This window comes from Schistocerca gregaria, chromosome 3 (assembly GCF_023897955.1).
Source record: "Schistocerca gregaria isolate iqSchGreg1 chromosome 3, iqSchGreg1.2, whole genome shotgun sequence".
In the NCBI taxonomy this organism is placed as follows: domain Eukaryota; kingdom Metazoa; phylum Arthropoda; class Insecta; order Orthoptera; family Acrididae; genus Schistocerca; species Schistocerca gregaria.
In genome coordinates this window covers 849,015,583-849,029,683 of record NC_064922.1, presented here as the reverse complement: position 1 = coordinate 849,029,683, position 14,101 = coordinate 849,015,583, and the positions used below count along the sequence as shown (strand labels likewise).

General features: G+C 38.2%; 1 protein-coding gene across 1 annotated transcript in view; it reads right to left on the bottom strand.

Annotated features, from left to right (window-relative positions):
• LOC126354765 (U3 small nucleolar RNA-associated protein 6 homolog) overlaps positions 1 to 12,121 on the bottom strand; it is a 119,806-nt gene extending 107,685 nt beyond the window's left edge. The window contains exon 1 of the mRNA XM_050004658.1: positions 11,742 to 12,121. Coding sequence (XP_049860615.1) covers positions 11,742 to 11,833 — 92 coding nt within the window. The 5' untranslated portion in view covers positions 11,834 to 12,121. The remainder of the gene's footprint in view (positions 1 to 11,741) is intronic.
• Positions 12,122 to 14,101: the final 1,980 nt, after the last annotated feature.

The window sequence follows — 14,101 nt, the reverse complement described above, 5'->3', positions numbered from 1 at the left end:
CATATACCAGCTGTTGTGTAAACTCTGCTGGGCCTTTTACATCGGCATGACTACCACCCAGTTATCAGTGAGGATGAATGGGCATACACAGAGGGTGTATACAGGCAACACACAATATCCTGTTGCAGAGCATACTGTATGACATGACAGTCATGACCCCGGTGCCTGTTTCACCACACACGCCATCTGGATTCCTTCCCCACACACCAGTTTCTCAGAACTCCGCAGGTGGTAACTAGCGCTGCAACATGTCCTTGGTTCTCATCAGCCACCAAGCTTTAATTTATGTTAATTCCTTCCGTCTGAGTATTTCTTCATAGTAACTACCCCTTCCTTCCTTCCAAATAAGTTTTACATATCTTTCATTTTCTGACTTGTCTATTTTTCGCCGTCCCCCCTCCCATCTCTCTTGCAAACAATGCACTTAGTTTTTCACTCTTATTAACTCTTACACAATGTTTTAGTAGTAATCTCTGTGTTGCATACTATCCTGTCTTCCACTTTAAGCTCTCAGGTTTACAAATCTCGTGCGGTGCAGTCCAACAATCAGTCTTTCCTTCTCATCTCGTCCAGTAAGTCTCTTTTTTGGGTTACTTTTCTGAACTGTACCCCTTTCGCTAAACCTCTCCAGTGCATTTTCTTCAGCCCTCTTCCTTCCCTTCGACTCTTCAGCCAGAAGATGCCACAGGCTCCGAAAGCTTGTAAAAATTAAATCCTTTTGTGTATGTGTTCCCCTGCCACGGCTTGATGAGTAGATCTTTTTTTTCCCTATCCATTTATATTATATTATCGAAATTTGTACTTAGTAATCCAACCAGTGTAGTCCCACAACCAGAAGCGTTAGTTCTTTTTGCCGATGACACTAATATTGTAATCAATCCAAGCATACGTACAGTAACAGAAAAAAAAAATGTAAACAGTGTTCTTGAAAGTACCGATGACTATTTCTGAGTCGTCTCAACCTAAACTTTAAAAAGGCACAACATATTCCATTCTGCGCATCTAGAGGCACTACATCAATGGTAAGTGCAAACTTTTTGTGTATCCATGTTGATGACAATTTAGATTGGAAACAGCACATTTTGGAATTCCTGACACTACTAAGTTCAGCAATATTTGCACTTAAAATCATTGCAAATCTCAGAAAGAGGCAAATCAGTTTAGTTGACATGTGTTGCATGTTTTCATTCAATAACGTCATATGGAATAATGTTCTGGGGCAACTCATCTTTAAGAAACAAAGTCTTTACTGCTCAAAAATGTGGTATAAGAATAATATGTACTGCTCACTCACGATTATCTTGTAGACATCAGTTTAAGGAGGTGACATCTTGAGTTGCAGACAAGCATAACAAAAAGACTGTTACACATCTGCCTTCCAGGCAACGTCTTCTTCAGAAAAGGACACACACACACACACACACACACACACACACACACACAAACAAACAAACAAACAAACAAACAAACGCGCATGCGACTGCCATCTCCAGCAGCTCATTCAGGTTTGTGAGGTTCTTGTAATTTCGTACTATGATGCAGCACCATCACTGAAGTACACATATTTTTTAATTCTGACAAAATGTATGAGAAAAACATGCTGAGCTGTGGTATTGTACTGCACGTTTTCAGGTATACAGCACAGGCTCTTAGATCTTACAGAATTGTTAAATTTGTAATATAGTGTACGAGGTCTGTTCAAAACAATTCCGAAACATTTGTAACTTTGCGCCAATGGTGTGTTGGAGCAAAATGGGGCTGCAGCCCTGCAAACATCTGTGATTACGGTGTAACTGCCAATATTTCATTGTTGTATGTCTGTTAGTTATTGTTCTGTGCAGTATTGAGTAGAATGTTGAACCTCACAGTCTGCAAATTTTGAGATGGAACAGTTAGAGAAACAATGCGTCTGCATTAAAATTTGCATGAAACTCAAGAAAAGCTTTACAGAGAAAAACCAAATGGTGCAGGAAGCTTACGGTGATGTCTGCGTAAGCTGTACTCGATGTTACGAATGATTCACATGGTTTAACAATGGCCAGGGGGAAATTAAAGGTGACTGACGATGTACGCGTTCTTTGACGTCTACCAATGATGCTCGTGTTAGGAACATTGACAAAATAGTGCATGCCAATCGAAGACTGTTTGTCAGAGATTGCAGAAGAATGTAAGATTTCAATTGGATCATGTAATGAAATCCTGACACAGTATCTTGGAATACGTGTTACCGCCACATTTGTCCCACAGCTCATGAGACAAAACTAGTAAGACCTTCACTCGCAATCTGTAAAATGCTTTTGGATCGTGCAAATGAGAATAAGATGTTCCTTTAGACAATCATTACTGGTGATGAGACGTGGGTCTATGGTTATGGTTTTGAGGTGCTGAAAGGACAAAGATTTGCAATGATAGACAAGATAAAATTCGTAGACAGCACTTAGTGTGATCCAACAAGAAGCATACCAAGACCGACTGCTTTCAAAAGTTGAAACAGCATTGGGAGTGGCGTATCAATTGTGGAGGAGAATATTTCAAAGGAAACTGTCCACAATAAGTATAAGGTACATGCAGAAAAATTTTGTGGACAAAGTTCTGGAATTTTTTTGAACAGATATTGTATATGTGTGTGCAGTGTTGCCTGAGAATTATCCCAGAGGTATCTCTGCATCCACCAAGAAAATATGATTTTCAGCAAAGACTAAAATAACTAGTATTTCAGAACAGGCCAAATATTCCTAGCGACATGTAATGATGCTGCTTCAAATCGTCAACCACCTCGGTTAGATTTTCACAGAAGTCAGTCACAGGCAGCTGAAGTGTGACTATGGTAGTTCTGTTGGCATACATGCCCTTACAAATGTTTATGATATCATCGTCTTTCAGATCTGCCTTTTATGTGCAATGAATTATTGTACAGTCCCTCCCTGGAATTGGGCACATGCGTTCACACACGCGCACACACACGCTCTAAAGCCTCACCATCAACAGGTATGCACCACTTCAACCTCTACTCAGAATCTAGAAAAGTTGATATTTTGATACAGCTTGCAAAATTGAATGTACAATTCTCTCAGATTAACTAAAATTACACTGATGATGTCATTTTCATTTACGGTACTGGAGTAAGGTTATAGTACCACATTTGTGCACCCTAGCTGACTCTTAATTCTTCACAGTGAAATGTAACATATACATTAAGTGAAAGACTGATACCGACTTCGGCTCTCACCTGTTTACAGTTCTTATCTACACACCAACCACAATTTTTCAAGGCATGCAAATGGTTTTTATTCATCTTCAATTGCTCATAGTGTTTGATGTGGATGGTATGTGCGACAGGCATTTTTATTTTATTCTTTGTCCATGAATAAATTGAGTTGGATTATTTTTACTTGCATCTAAAATTGCTACCAGATATGTAAACATTTCAGAAAAAAATTCAGTCAAGAGTCAAATGCCTCACCATAAGCCACATAAATGTAAAAAAGAAAAGTAAATTTCATTCGGAAAAATATTAGGATTATAAAGACACACAACGGGAAACTTTAGACATTAACTGCAGCATGTGGACTGGTCTCCAGTAAATGCTGCTGTTAATTTAAACTGTAAATTTAATATGTTTAGCAGTAAATTTACAAGTCCATTTGAATAGAAATTTCCTAAAAAGTTAATGAAAGAAAACTCTGTTTAAATCAGGTCACAGACCTTGGATTACTAATGAAATCAAAATTTCTTGTAGAATGAAAAGGGAGCTTTATACAGCAGCCAAGATATCAAATGATCCGAATAAGGTTAGGCATTACAAACAGAACAATAACATTCTCAACAAAACCGTAAAAACACCAAAGAAAATTGATAAATCAAGTATTATGGTAAAAACTATCAAGAATTTTGTAAATAAGGAAGCAGAGAAAAGTGCAGTTTGCAGTGAAAATATCCAAATAAAAACTCAGGGTCATCTTGTTAGTGATCCAAAAATAGTTATTGACATACTCCACAAACATTTTCAACAGTAATGGAATAAATAGGATCACAACGCTCCATATATCAACGATTTTTCTGCATGCCAATGTACTTAACACAGTGAACCAGACCAAAGTAACAACAGTAATTACTGGATCAGTTTATGTGCAATCAACCCATGGTCTAGTCCTTGACATATTAGATTTTGATGATTTTTGGTACATTAACAGTACCAGGAGCAAGGGGGGGAGGAAAAATCTCAATTGAAATTTGTTGTGGACCTTTCATGTCCGAGTTGTTAATTTTTAAAACTTCCAAAATTATATCATTTTTTGTTACATTTTGAAGCCTTAACATCATCGTCTCAAAAATTATTTGACTTACACAACTAAAATTTGTACCATTTTATTCAGTTTCTTATAAGCTTTAAAAGTATGAAATAACACTGAATTTTCCCCAGATGAAATTGTGTTTTAATTTTGAATATGTTTTGGAAAAAAAGTGTGTGTTACCCGTAAATTATTTGTTAATGTGTGTGTCAAATTTCATGATTGTGTTCCAGTCGGAATAAAACATAAATAAAATAAAAAAATTAAATTTTATTTTACTCGAACTCAGCATCTTTGTACAGTCTTTGTGGGGATTTGTACTTGTTACTAGGATTTAATATGCCAAAAACCAAAGAAGGACGTCAAATCATTATTTTTATTTAGTGATAATTTATTACATTAGAAGAGTTATATGTTTAAATTTAAATTCACATTTGGCTATTCCATGTTAACTGTGAAGACATTTCAACATACACCATAACAAAACGCGCTCAAAAAAGATTACGAATAATTTACTTAATTATATCCTCATTCTACAGACACATTAATATTAATCAACACTATTAATTAAGCAATGATGCCATAGGCACGAACAACAAGTCATGTAATCTGTTCAAAATCATGCAGGATCTGGAACCACTTGAATTTTACGAACATCAAAATCCTTAAAATCAGAAACATGATACTACTGGACCCCTGTGGCTTTATAAAAACTTTTGCCAAGCTTATTTTTCATACAGCGTTAATCATTTGATCATTTGTTGCTTACAAGAGAGTGATGGCAAAATGCTTTACCCCACTCGAATAATTTGAATGAAGTTAATGTTGCACTTCCATGACTAAATAATATTAATGCTGTACTTGAGGACAATATTATGGAAATGGAAGAGGATGTAGATGAAGACGAAATGGGAGATACGATACTGCGTGAAGAGTTTGACAGAGCACTGAAAGACCTGAGTCGAAACAACGCCCCCGGAGTACACAACATTCCATTAGAACTACTGACGGCCTTGGGAGAGCCAGTCATGACAAAACTCTACCAGCTGGTGAGCAAGATGTATGAGACAGGCGAAATACCCTCAGACTTCAAGAAGTATATAATAATTCCAATCCCAAAGAAAGCAGGTGATGACAGATGTGAAAATTACTGAACTATCAGTTTAATGAGTCACAGCTGCAAAATACTAACGCAAATTCTTTACAGACGAATGGAAAAACTGGTAGACGCGGACCTCGGGGAGGATCAGTTTGGATTCCGTAGAAATGTTGGAACACGTGAGGCAATACTGACCTTACGACTTATCTTAGAAGAACGATTAAGAAAAGGCAAACCTACGTTTCTAGCATTTGTAGACTTAGAGAAAGCTTTTGACAATGTTGACTGGAATACTCTTTTTCAAATTCTGAAGGTGGCAGGGGTAAAATACAGAGAGCGAAAGGCTATTTACAATTTGTACAGAAACCAGATGGCAGTCATAAGAGTTGAGGGGCATGAAAGGAAAGCAGTGGTTGGGAAAGGAGTGAGACAGGGTTGTAGCCTCTCTCAGTTGTTATTCAATCTGTATATTGAGCAAGCAGTAAAGGAAACAAAAGAAAAATTCGGAGTAGGTATTTAAATCCATGGAGAAGAAACAAAAACTTTTAGGTTCGCCGATGACATTGTAATTCTGTCAGAGACAGCAAAGGACTTTGAAGAGCAGTTGAATGGAATGGACAGTGTCTTGAGAGGAGTATATAAGATGAACATCAACAAAAGCAAAACGAGGATAATGGAATGTAGTCAAATGAAATCGGGTGATGCTGAGGGAATGAGATTAGGAAATGAGACACAAAGTAGCAAAGGAGTTTTGCTATTCAGGATGTAAAATAACTGATGATGGTCGAAGTAGAGAGGATATAAAATGTAGACTGGCAATGGCAACGAAAGCGTTTTTGAAGAAGAGAAATTTGTTAACATCGAATATAGATTTATGTATCAGGAAGTCGTTTCTGAAAGTATTTGTGTGGAGTGTAGCCATGTATGGAAGTGAAACATGGACGATAACTAGTTTGGACAAGAAGAGAATAGAAGCTTTCGAAATGTGGTGCTACAGAAGAATACTGAAGATAAGGTGGATAGATCACGTAACTAATGAGGAGGTATTGAATAGGATTGGGGAGAAGAGATGTTTGTGGCACAACTTGACTAGAAGAAGGGATCGGTTGGTAGGACATGTTCTGAGGCATCAAGGGATCACAAATTTAGCATTGGAGGGCAACGTGGAGGGTAAAAATCTTAGAGGGAGACCAAGAGATGAATACACTAAGCAGATTCAGAAGGATGTAGGTTGCAGTAGATATTGGGAGATGATGAAGCTTGCACAGGATAGAGTACCATGGAGAGCTGCATCAAACCAGTCTTAGGACTGAAAACCACTTTGACGATTATTTTATGTACGACATTCCACTTTGTGACTGTGCTTGGTACTTGTCACATTCCCACATGTGCCTTTCAACATTTTATTGAGCGACTAAAAATTTTAAATATTGACACTAGCACTCTACTGCCACTTCATCCCTGACCACACATGCTTACAATAGTTATACATGCACAAAGCAACCTGGTTCTCAACAATATGTCTCTACTGAAGTGAATTACTGTAAATAGAAGTGACTGTGTGTGTGTGTGTGTGTGTGTGTGTGTGTGTGTGTGTGTGTGTGTTTTAAGCACCTCAGTGAGAATATCATCACCAACAAAAGTTATTCTGAATTTCAGATGGGGTTATCACAAGATGCAATATTAGTATTTTCTACTAACATTTTTTAGTCCATTGACAAAAAGATGAAAATGGGTGGAATAATTTGTGATCTATCAAAACCATTTGACTGATCTAGTCACCTACAATTTCTTTACACAAACCTACATATCTAGGTACAACTGGCACAGCAGGGAAGTGGCTTGATCTGTCTATCTTTCAAATAGAAAACGAAAAGTTGTACTAGATAATTCAGAAAGTGTCTCAGCATCATTGGGATGGGGTGCCATCACACTTGGGAGTGCCCAAGGGCTCTATTCTGGCCCCCTTACATTGTATTATTTTTATTAATGTTCGTTCTCTGTACAGACAACTGTAAATTCACAATCTATGCTGATGACACTACATTAATTATTGATAATTCAACAAATAAATTTGAGGCATCAACTAATAAGATTCTTAGGGATACTGTGAATTAGTTCAGCATAAACAGTCTTTCTGTTAGTAACAGTAAAACTTCATTCAGTATCACACAATCTCTGAAAACGATGAAACAGGAGGAAAAGTAGGTGACATACAGATAGCTATGGTGGACAGTTCAAAATACATGGGCTTACATACTGACTGCAGAGCACAGGCTGAGTCTGAGCAACAGACTGAATTCCGCAACTTATGCTTTATGCATTGTCTTCTCTCACAAAAAATATGGGAACCATTAAATCAGCTTATTGTGGTTATTTTCATGTCATTATGGCATATGGAATCACATTCTGGAGAAATCTACCACCCAGTGGCATAGCAAGGTGGGTGGTGGTGGGACATCGTGTCCCAGGTGCCACTTACAGGAACAATACCAAATGGCATCCAAGACAAACAAGATTTTCCACAAACTATATTATTATCATCATCAGAGTAAACTTTATGTATTATATAAGGGGCGTTCAAAAAGAAATGAGCCAAAGACATAACTACAGAAACCAGTACCTGTACATTAAAAGTATTGACGCTGGCTGTTGAGACACTTGTCCCACTGTGACACATGGCAGTGAATGGCTGTCTCATAAAGTACCTGGGGCTGCGATGTTAACCAGGTTCTTTTTGAATGCCCCTTATATTACTATATGGATTTCTGGAGGAGGAGGGGGAGCTAATGAAGGGCTCTGCTGCAGGCACCAATGTGTGTGTTGGGCGGTGGTTGAGGATGCCAATAAAGTATCGTGCCCGGGGCACCAGTTCACTATGCCACTGCAGCCACTTGCAAGAAAAGTGTCTTAAGAATTACAAGCAGATGGCCCACTACAGTCAGATGCGGAAATCTTTTCAAGGAACTTTAAATCTTCACATCCACTGCACAATACATATTCTCCCTGATGTGTTTCATAAGTTAAAATCAGCACATTTTCAAAACTAGCAGTGTGTACCACACTCCTGACACTAGAAGAAAAGATGATATCTATTATGAGCATGCAGTCATGATTATGGTACAGAAGGGAGTCCATTTCAGTGGCTGAGTGATTTTTAATGCCCTCGCATCACACATTGTTTCACAGATGATGAGCTCTTATTTACTAGAATGAATAGTACCCATGTACCTGTAACACTCACACACATCACCAGATCTTTATTTGTGATCCTGTCTATATTTATTATGGTAAAAGATATTTATTTTTCTATATTTTCTGTAATTTTTATTTTTCTGCAATGTTTATTTAACTTCAAAATTTATTTTTTTCTAACAGAACCTAAGCTTAAAGTATCTAAGATGTAACTGATCAGTACTATTTACATTACATCATAACAAATTTGTAAATCTGACATGTTCCATATACTGCAATATATTCACAATGTGGATCAATGGAACATGAAATAAATAAGTTTTTAGGCATTGAAGGTCAAAAGTCAAGGTCAGAGTAGCTACTTGTGAAAATTCTTAGAAACGTGGCATGCTGTATACCAATGTAAAGCTCTATTCATTAGCTTTTCCATGATGTTAAGTTTTATTGCTGTGGAATAGAACCAGGATTATAGTAATTTATGATGAGACAGATGCATGTAAATTTTACACAAGTTCCAAACTTCATACTTAGCTAGCCTGCAACTTTCTTCGCAGTTGTCATACACCTCTGCAAATTGGCAATTTTCCAGCTCTTATTTTGATCACTGGATGCACCAAATTTTAAAATAAATTTGAGATTTTCAGGTAGAATATCTTACCCTTCTGGTACCAATAAACCTTTGACTTAATTTCCCCAACTGTTAAGAGGATACAATAATTAAACTCTTATTACTGTGTGTAAGAACGATGTATTTGAGCACTAAAAGTTGCATCCTCGTACACAAAGCGATGTAATAGGTTGAGTTGCCACGTTCTGCCCTGTATAGCTTTTGCCTATCTGATGACATGATTCAGAAGTTTCTATCTGCAGTTACATTAGTTATAATTTGGCTGTGACTATCTGTAGGCTATTATATCATGATAAAGCTCCTACTTCTTTACCAAGATATTTTAATGCTATCAGATATCCAAACAGTTTGCTAACTGGCAATGTTTTTCTATTTACAATTTATTTAGACGGAGAAGGGCCAATTTATTATACCTATCAACAATATGTCTAAATTGTACTCTTCTTGACATACAGTGGAGATTCTGAGTCGCAGATAGGCACAACAAAAAGACTGTTACAAGTTAGGTTTTCACCAGTATGGCCTTCATCAAAAACAGAACACTGAAGCTTCAGTTGCCAGACACAGCAGAGAGAGAGAGAGAGAGAGAGAGAGAGAGAGAGAGAGAGAGAGAGAGAGAGAGAGAGAGAGAGCTTCCCATTTCATAGTATTGTTACATTTCCTCTTCCTCCTGAATCTTCCATTGTTTGATTATACTCTTCTTGGTGTTCTCTTCAAGACTGGTATTATACATTTCCATTGCAAGTGCATCCCCAACTCCAAACCTTATGATTAATAGTTTGGTGTACACCTCAGCATTTACTCAGTTTAGCATTAATATTTGTGCATCATGATCGAATGGCCCTACTTAGAAATTTTTCACATAATATGTTCATCTGCTAGAGGTCAATCAATGAAGGTCATATCTACGACTTTTCTACTGTTCTCCTATACTTCTGTGCAGTTACGCAAAAATTAAGTCTGAGTATAGGTTTAAACTGTGCTTTCACTTAGTGCATACTGAACGTTTAGCGAGCAAATAACTCAGTACAAAAAATAAAAATATATTTCTTGCAGTGTGTAGATAAAGCTTTATCCACCCAACAGAAAGGCTCACTGCATGGAATGGAGTGGTACAAGTTGGACAAGTTCCACCCTCTTCACACAGTGCATAGAGAACACACAAGCTTCGAGTCTCACACCAAAAAGACAGACTTGACATGTTTCACTAAATATTGTCACTGTTCTTCTCCAATGATTTTCAAAGAGGGTGGACCAGAAATTAATTTATCATTCAGTTCAAAACAAGTATATGAACAAATCAATACTGTAGTACTACACTCACTATGGAAAGAATACTACAGTGCATCACAGAGTTTCAATACATAACAAAAGTTGGTAGCAGCTGGACACAAAGTGCTGCTGGCTCACACTCTTCTGATGGCAACCAAATCAGAATCACAGAAGGCAGCAATCAACAAACTCTGAACAAATAGCAGTATAACTGGATAAAAACAGAGGATATGATGAATTCAATGTTTTAGAGTATGTAGAATTGGCCACAGTGCGGAAAGAAGACTTAAGTTATGTGAATAAATTGGCATGCATACAAACTTGCCAATGTATGTAGGTACTGGAGAAATATATTTCATGACTGAGTATGTGATCATTGTGGATATCCATAAATAGCCATCAAAAATTGTTTATTGTATTTTCTTATTCAAACTATTGTTTTGGCTTTGTCAACATTAGATCAAAACTTCTAACTTTTCATACAACATCCAGTAGAAATACCAATCCCACATAGCTATAGGTATTACTGATGGTGCCTCTCAACGTCTATTTACAAGTTCTAAGGTCTGATTTGGTGACAGCAATATCTGAAAGACTTTATTCACACAACAAATTCATTATGTTTAACCAAGTTGATATTTAACTCAAATTAACCTACAGTTTTCAAAATTTTAATACATTAACCAAATCGAAGCTTTTGTGACAGACTGAACTGTAGCATGGCACGAGGTCCAGGATATGTTCAAAGACGGCAATCTCGTAGTCATTGACGAAGCCAACAAATGCAAATGCCAAATAAAGTTTGTGGTAACAAATGGACCGATAGCGAAGCCTGAAGTTCACGTCTGCGCCATATTGAATAATGCAAGGGGTTCCAAGACGTAACTTTTACCCCATATTGCACTTAACTATTCGAATATCACTGTATAAAAGAGCTATAAACTAAATTCTGTCATCCAAAAACAACATTACGGTGCAGTAGAACTATAGTAAAAAGCATTTTCAGATGTAGACTGTGCATTTAGGCGACAGATCGAATCCAAATGCACAGCACATTTTGGACTATTTGTTACTACTGTACATAAAGATACTATAACAATAATAGTCATAGCAATGCTTTGCCACAAAATAGTTGTGCCTCGGGCTCAAGTAACAAATGCCACCCGATTGTATCATGGGCGTTGCGCTGTCTCTCAAACAAAAATAAACAAACCAGCAAGCTATGTACAGTAGGATACCGATGTGGTTTTCTCACCTAATTTCCGATTTGTCGAACAATTGAAGTTTCTCCATTTGTTCAAGTTCTTTAATCATTTCCTCCGCACGAAATTCCACATATTCAGCCATTGTAAATGATTAATTTTGTATCTTTTGCCTCAAAATATAAAGAGCGCTAAATTGCGTCTACTACAACAACAGCTCAGCTAGATACGTCCTTCGACATATACCCAATTCACTGCACCGACACTGTCACAATACCGATCAATCAAGCACCAGAGATGACACCGACATCGACACAGTAGCCACAGCCACCGTTTTCGAGATCCCGTATCAGGAAGGCAGTGGCGCAGCAGTACAGTAAACAGCCGCGTCTCCCTCGGCAACGAATATTTGCGCCATATCCCTCAGATCAATGATTTCTGCGACCTGGTAGGAACGCTTAATCTCGCTGCAACCCCCCCCCCCCCCCGTTTTCGTAATTAAGAAAAAATAGTGAAGACCAATGACACACTGTTGAGCAATATTACAGAAGGGCTCGCACGAGTGGCTGATTGCATTTTCCCAGTATGTACAATAAGCCGATGTCTGCCACCTGCTTTACCCATGACAGCCTATGTGACCGTTCCAGTTCATACCACAACGAAATGTTACACCCAAGTATTTGTAGGAATTGGCTGATTCCAACAGTGACTCATTGACATAATCATAAAGTACTACGTTTTTTCGCTTCGTGAAGGGCACAATTTTACATTTGTGAACATTTAAAGCAAGTTGCTAATCTCTGCACCACTTTGAAATCTTATCAAGCCCTGACTGAATACTTACTCAGCTTCTTTCAGATAGTGCTTCACTATAGGTCTGCATAAATTCTGAGGTTACCATTATTATTGTCCGAAAGGTCATTAATACGCGACATGAGCAGCAAGGGTCACACACGAAGTTTCTTCATCTGATCATGACTCTCCAGCCGCAGTAACATGTTGCGTCCTCCCTATCAAAAAATCCACAATCCGTCTCAAATTTCGCTTGATAAGACATGTGTTGATACTTTTCACAATATGAATAGATGTAGTACTGCCTCAGATGATTTTCGTAAATCGACGAATACCGCATCCTCCTAACAAAGCTTTCAGTGTATCATTTAAGAAAAGTGCGATGTTTTCAGAAGTCATGCTGGTTAGCCTTGAAGAGGTCTTTCTGTTCAAGATACCTCATTAAATTTGGGCTCAAAATATGATCTAAGATTCTACAGCAAATCGATGTCAAGGACATAGGGCCGTAGTTTTGTGGATCTATTCTATTACCCTTCTCGTAAATGGTTGCGACCAGTGCTTTCTTCCAGCTATGGGGGAGGATTTCCCCCCCCCCCCCCCCTAGTAATCTACGTTAGTATGTAATCGGTCTATATTGGGATAATTTGTGCTTGTAGTGCTACATTATCAAAACAGAAACTGAACGAATCAAAGAATTAACGAGGGGACGTGATAATAATTACTCATGTGGGTAGTCTAAATCAGTGATCGTCAAAGCTATTTGCTCGAGAGCCAGTATTAACATTGAGGGACGACACCTCGGGATGCGTATGTACCAATCTTATTATTAATTGGTAAGCTGTACAAATCGGCCCCCCCCCCGCCCCCCCCCATGAACTATGGACCTTGCCGTTGGTGGGGAGGCTTGCGTGCCTCAACGATACAGATAGCTGTACCATAGGTGCAACAACAACGGAGGGGTATCTGTTGAGGGACCAGACAAACATGTGGTTCCTGAAGAGGGGTAGCAGCATTTTCAGTAGTTGCAGGGGCAACAGTCTAGATGATTGGCTCATCTGGCCTTGTAACACTAACCAAAACGGCCTTGCTGTGCTGGTACTCCGAACGGCTGAAAGCAAGGGGAAACTACAGCTGCAATTTTTCCCAAGGGCATGCAGCTTTACTCTATGGTTAAATGATGGCGTCCTCTTGGGTAAAATATTCCGGAGGTAAAATAGTCTCCCATTTGGATCTCCAGGCGGCGACTACTCAAGAGGACGTTGTTATCAGGAGAAAGAAAACTGGCGTTCTAAGGACCGGAGCGTGGCATGTCACATCCCTTAATCGGTCACGTAGGTTAGAAAATTTAAAAAGGGAAATGGGTAGGTTAAAGTTAGATATAGTGCGACTTAGTGAAGTTCGGTGGCAGGAAGAAAAAGACTTTTGGTCAGGCGAATACAGGGTTATAATTACAAAATCAAATAGGTGTAATGCAGGAGTAGGTTTAATAATGAATAAAAAAATAGGAGTGCAGATAAGCTATTACAAACAGCATAGTGAACGCATTATTGTGGCCAAGATAGATACAAAGCCCACACCTACTACAGTAGTACAAGTTTATATGCCAACTAGCTCTGCAGAT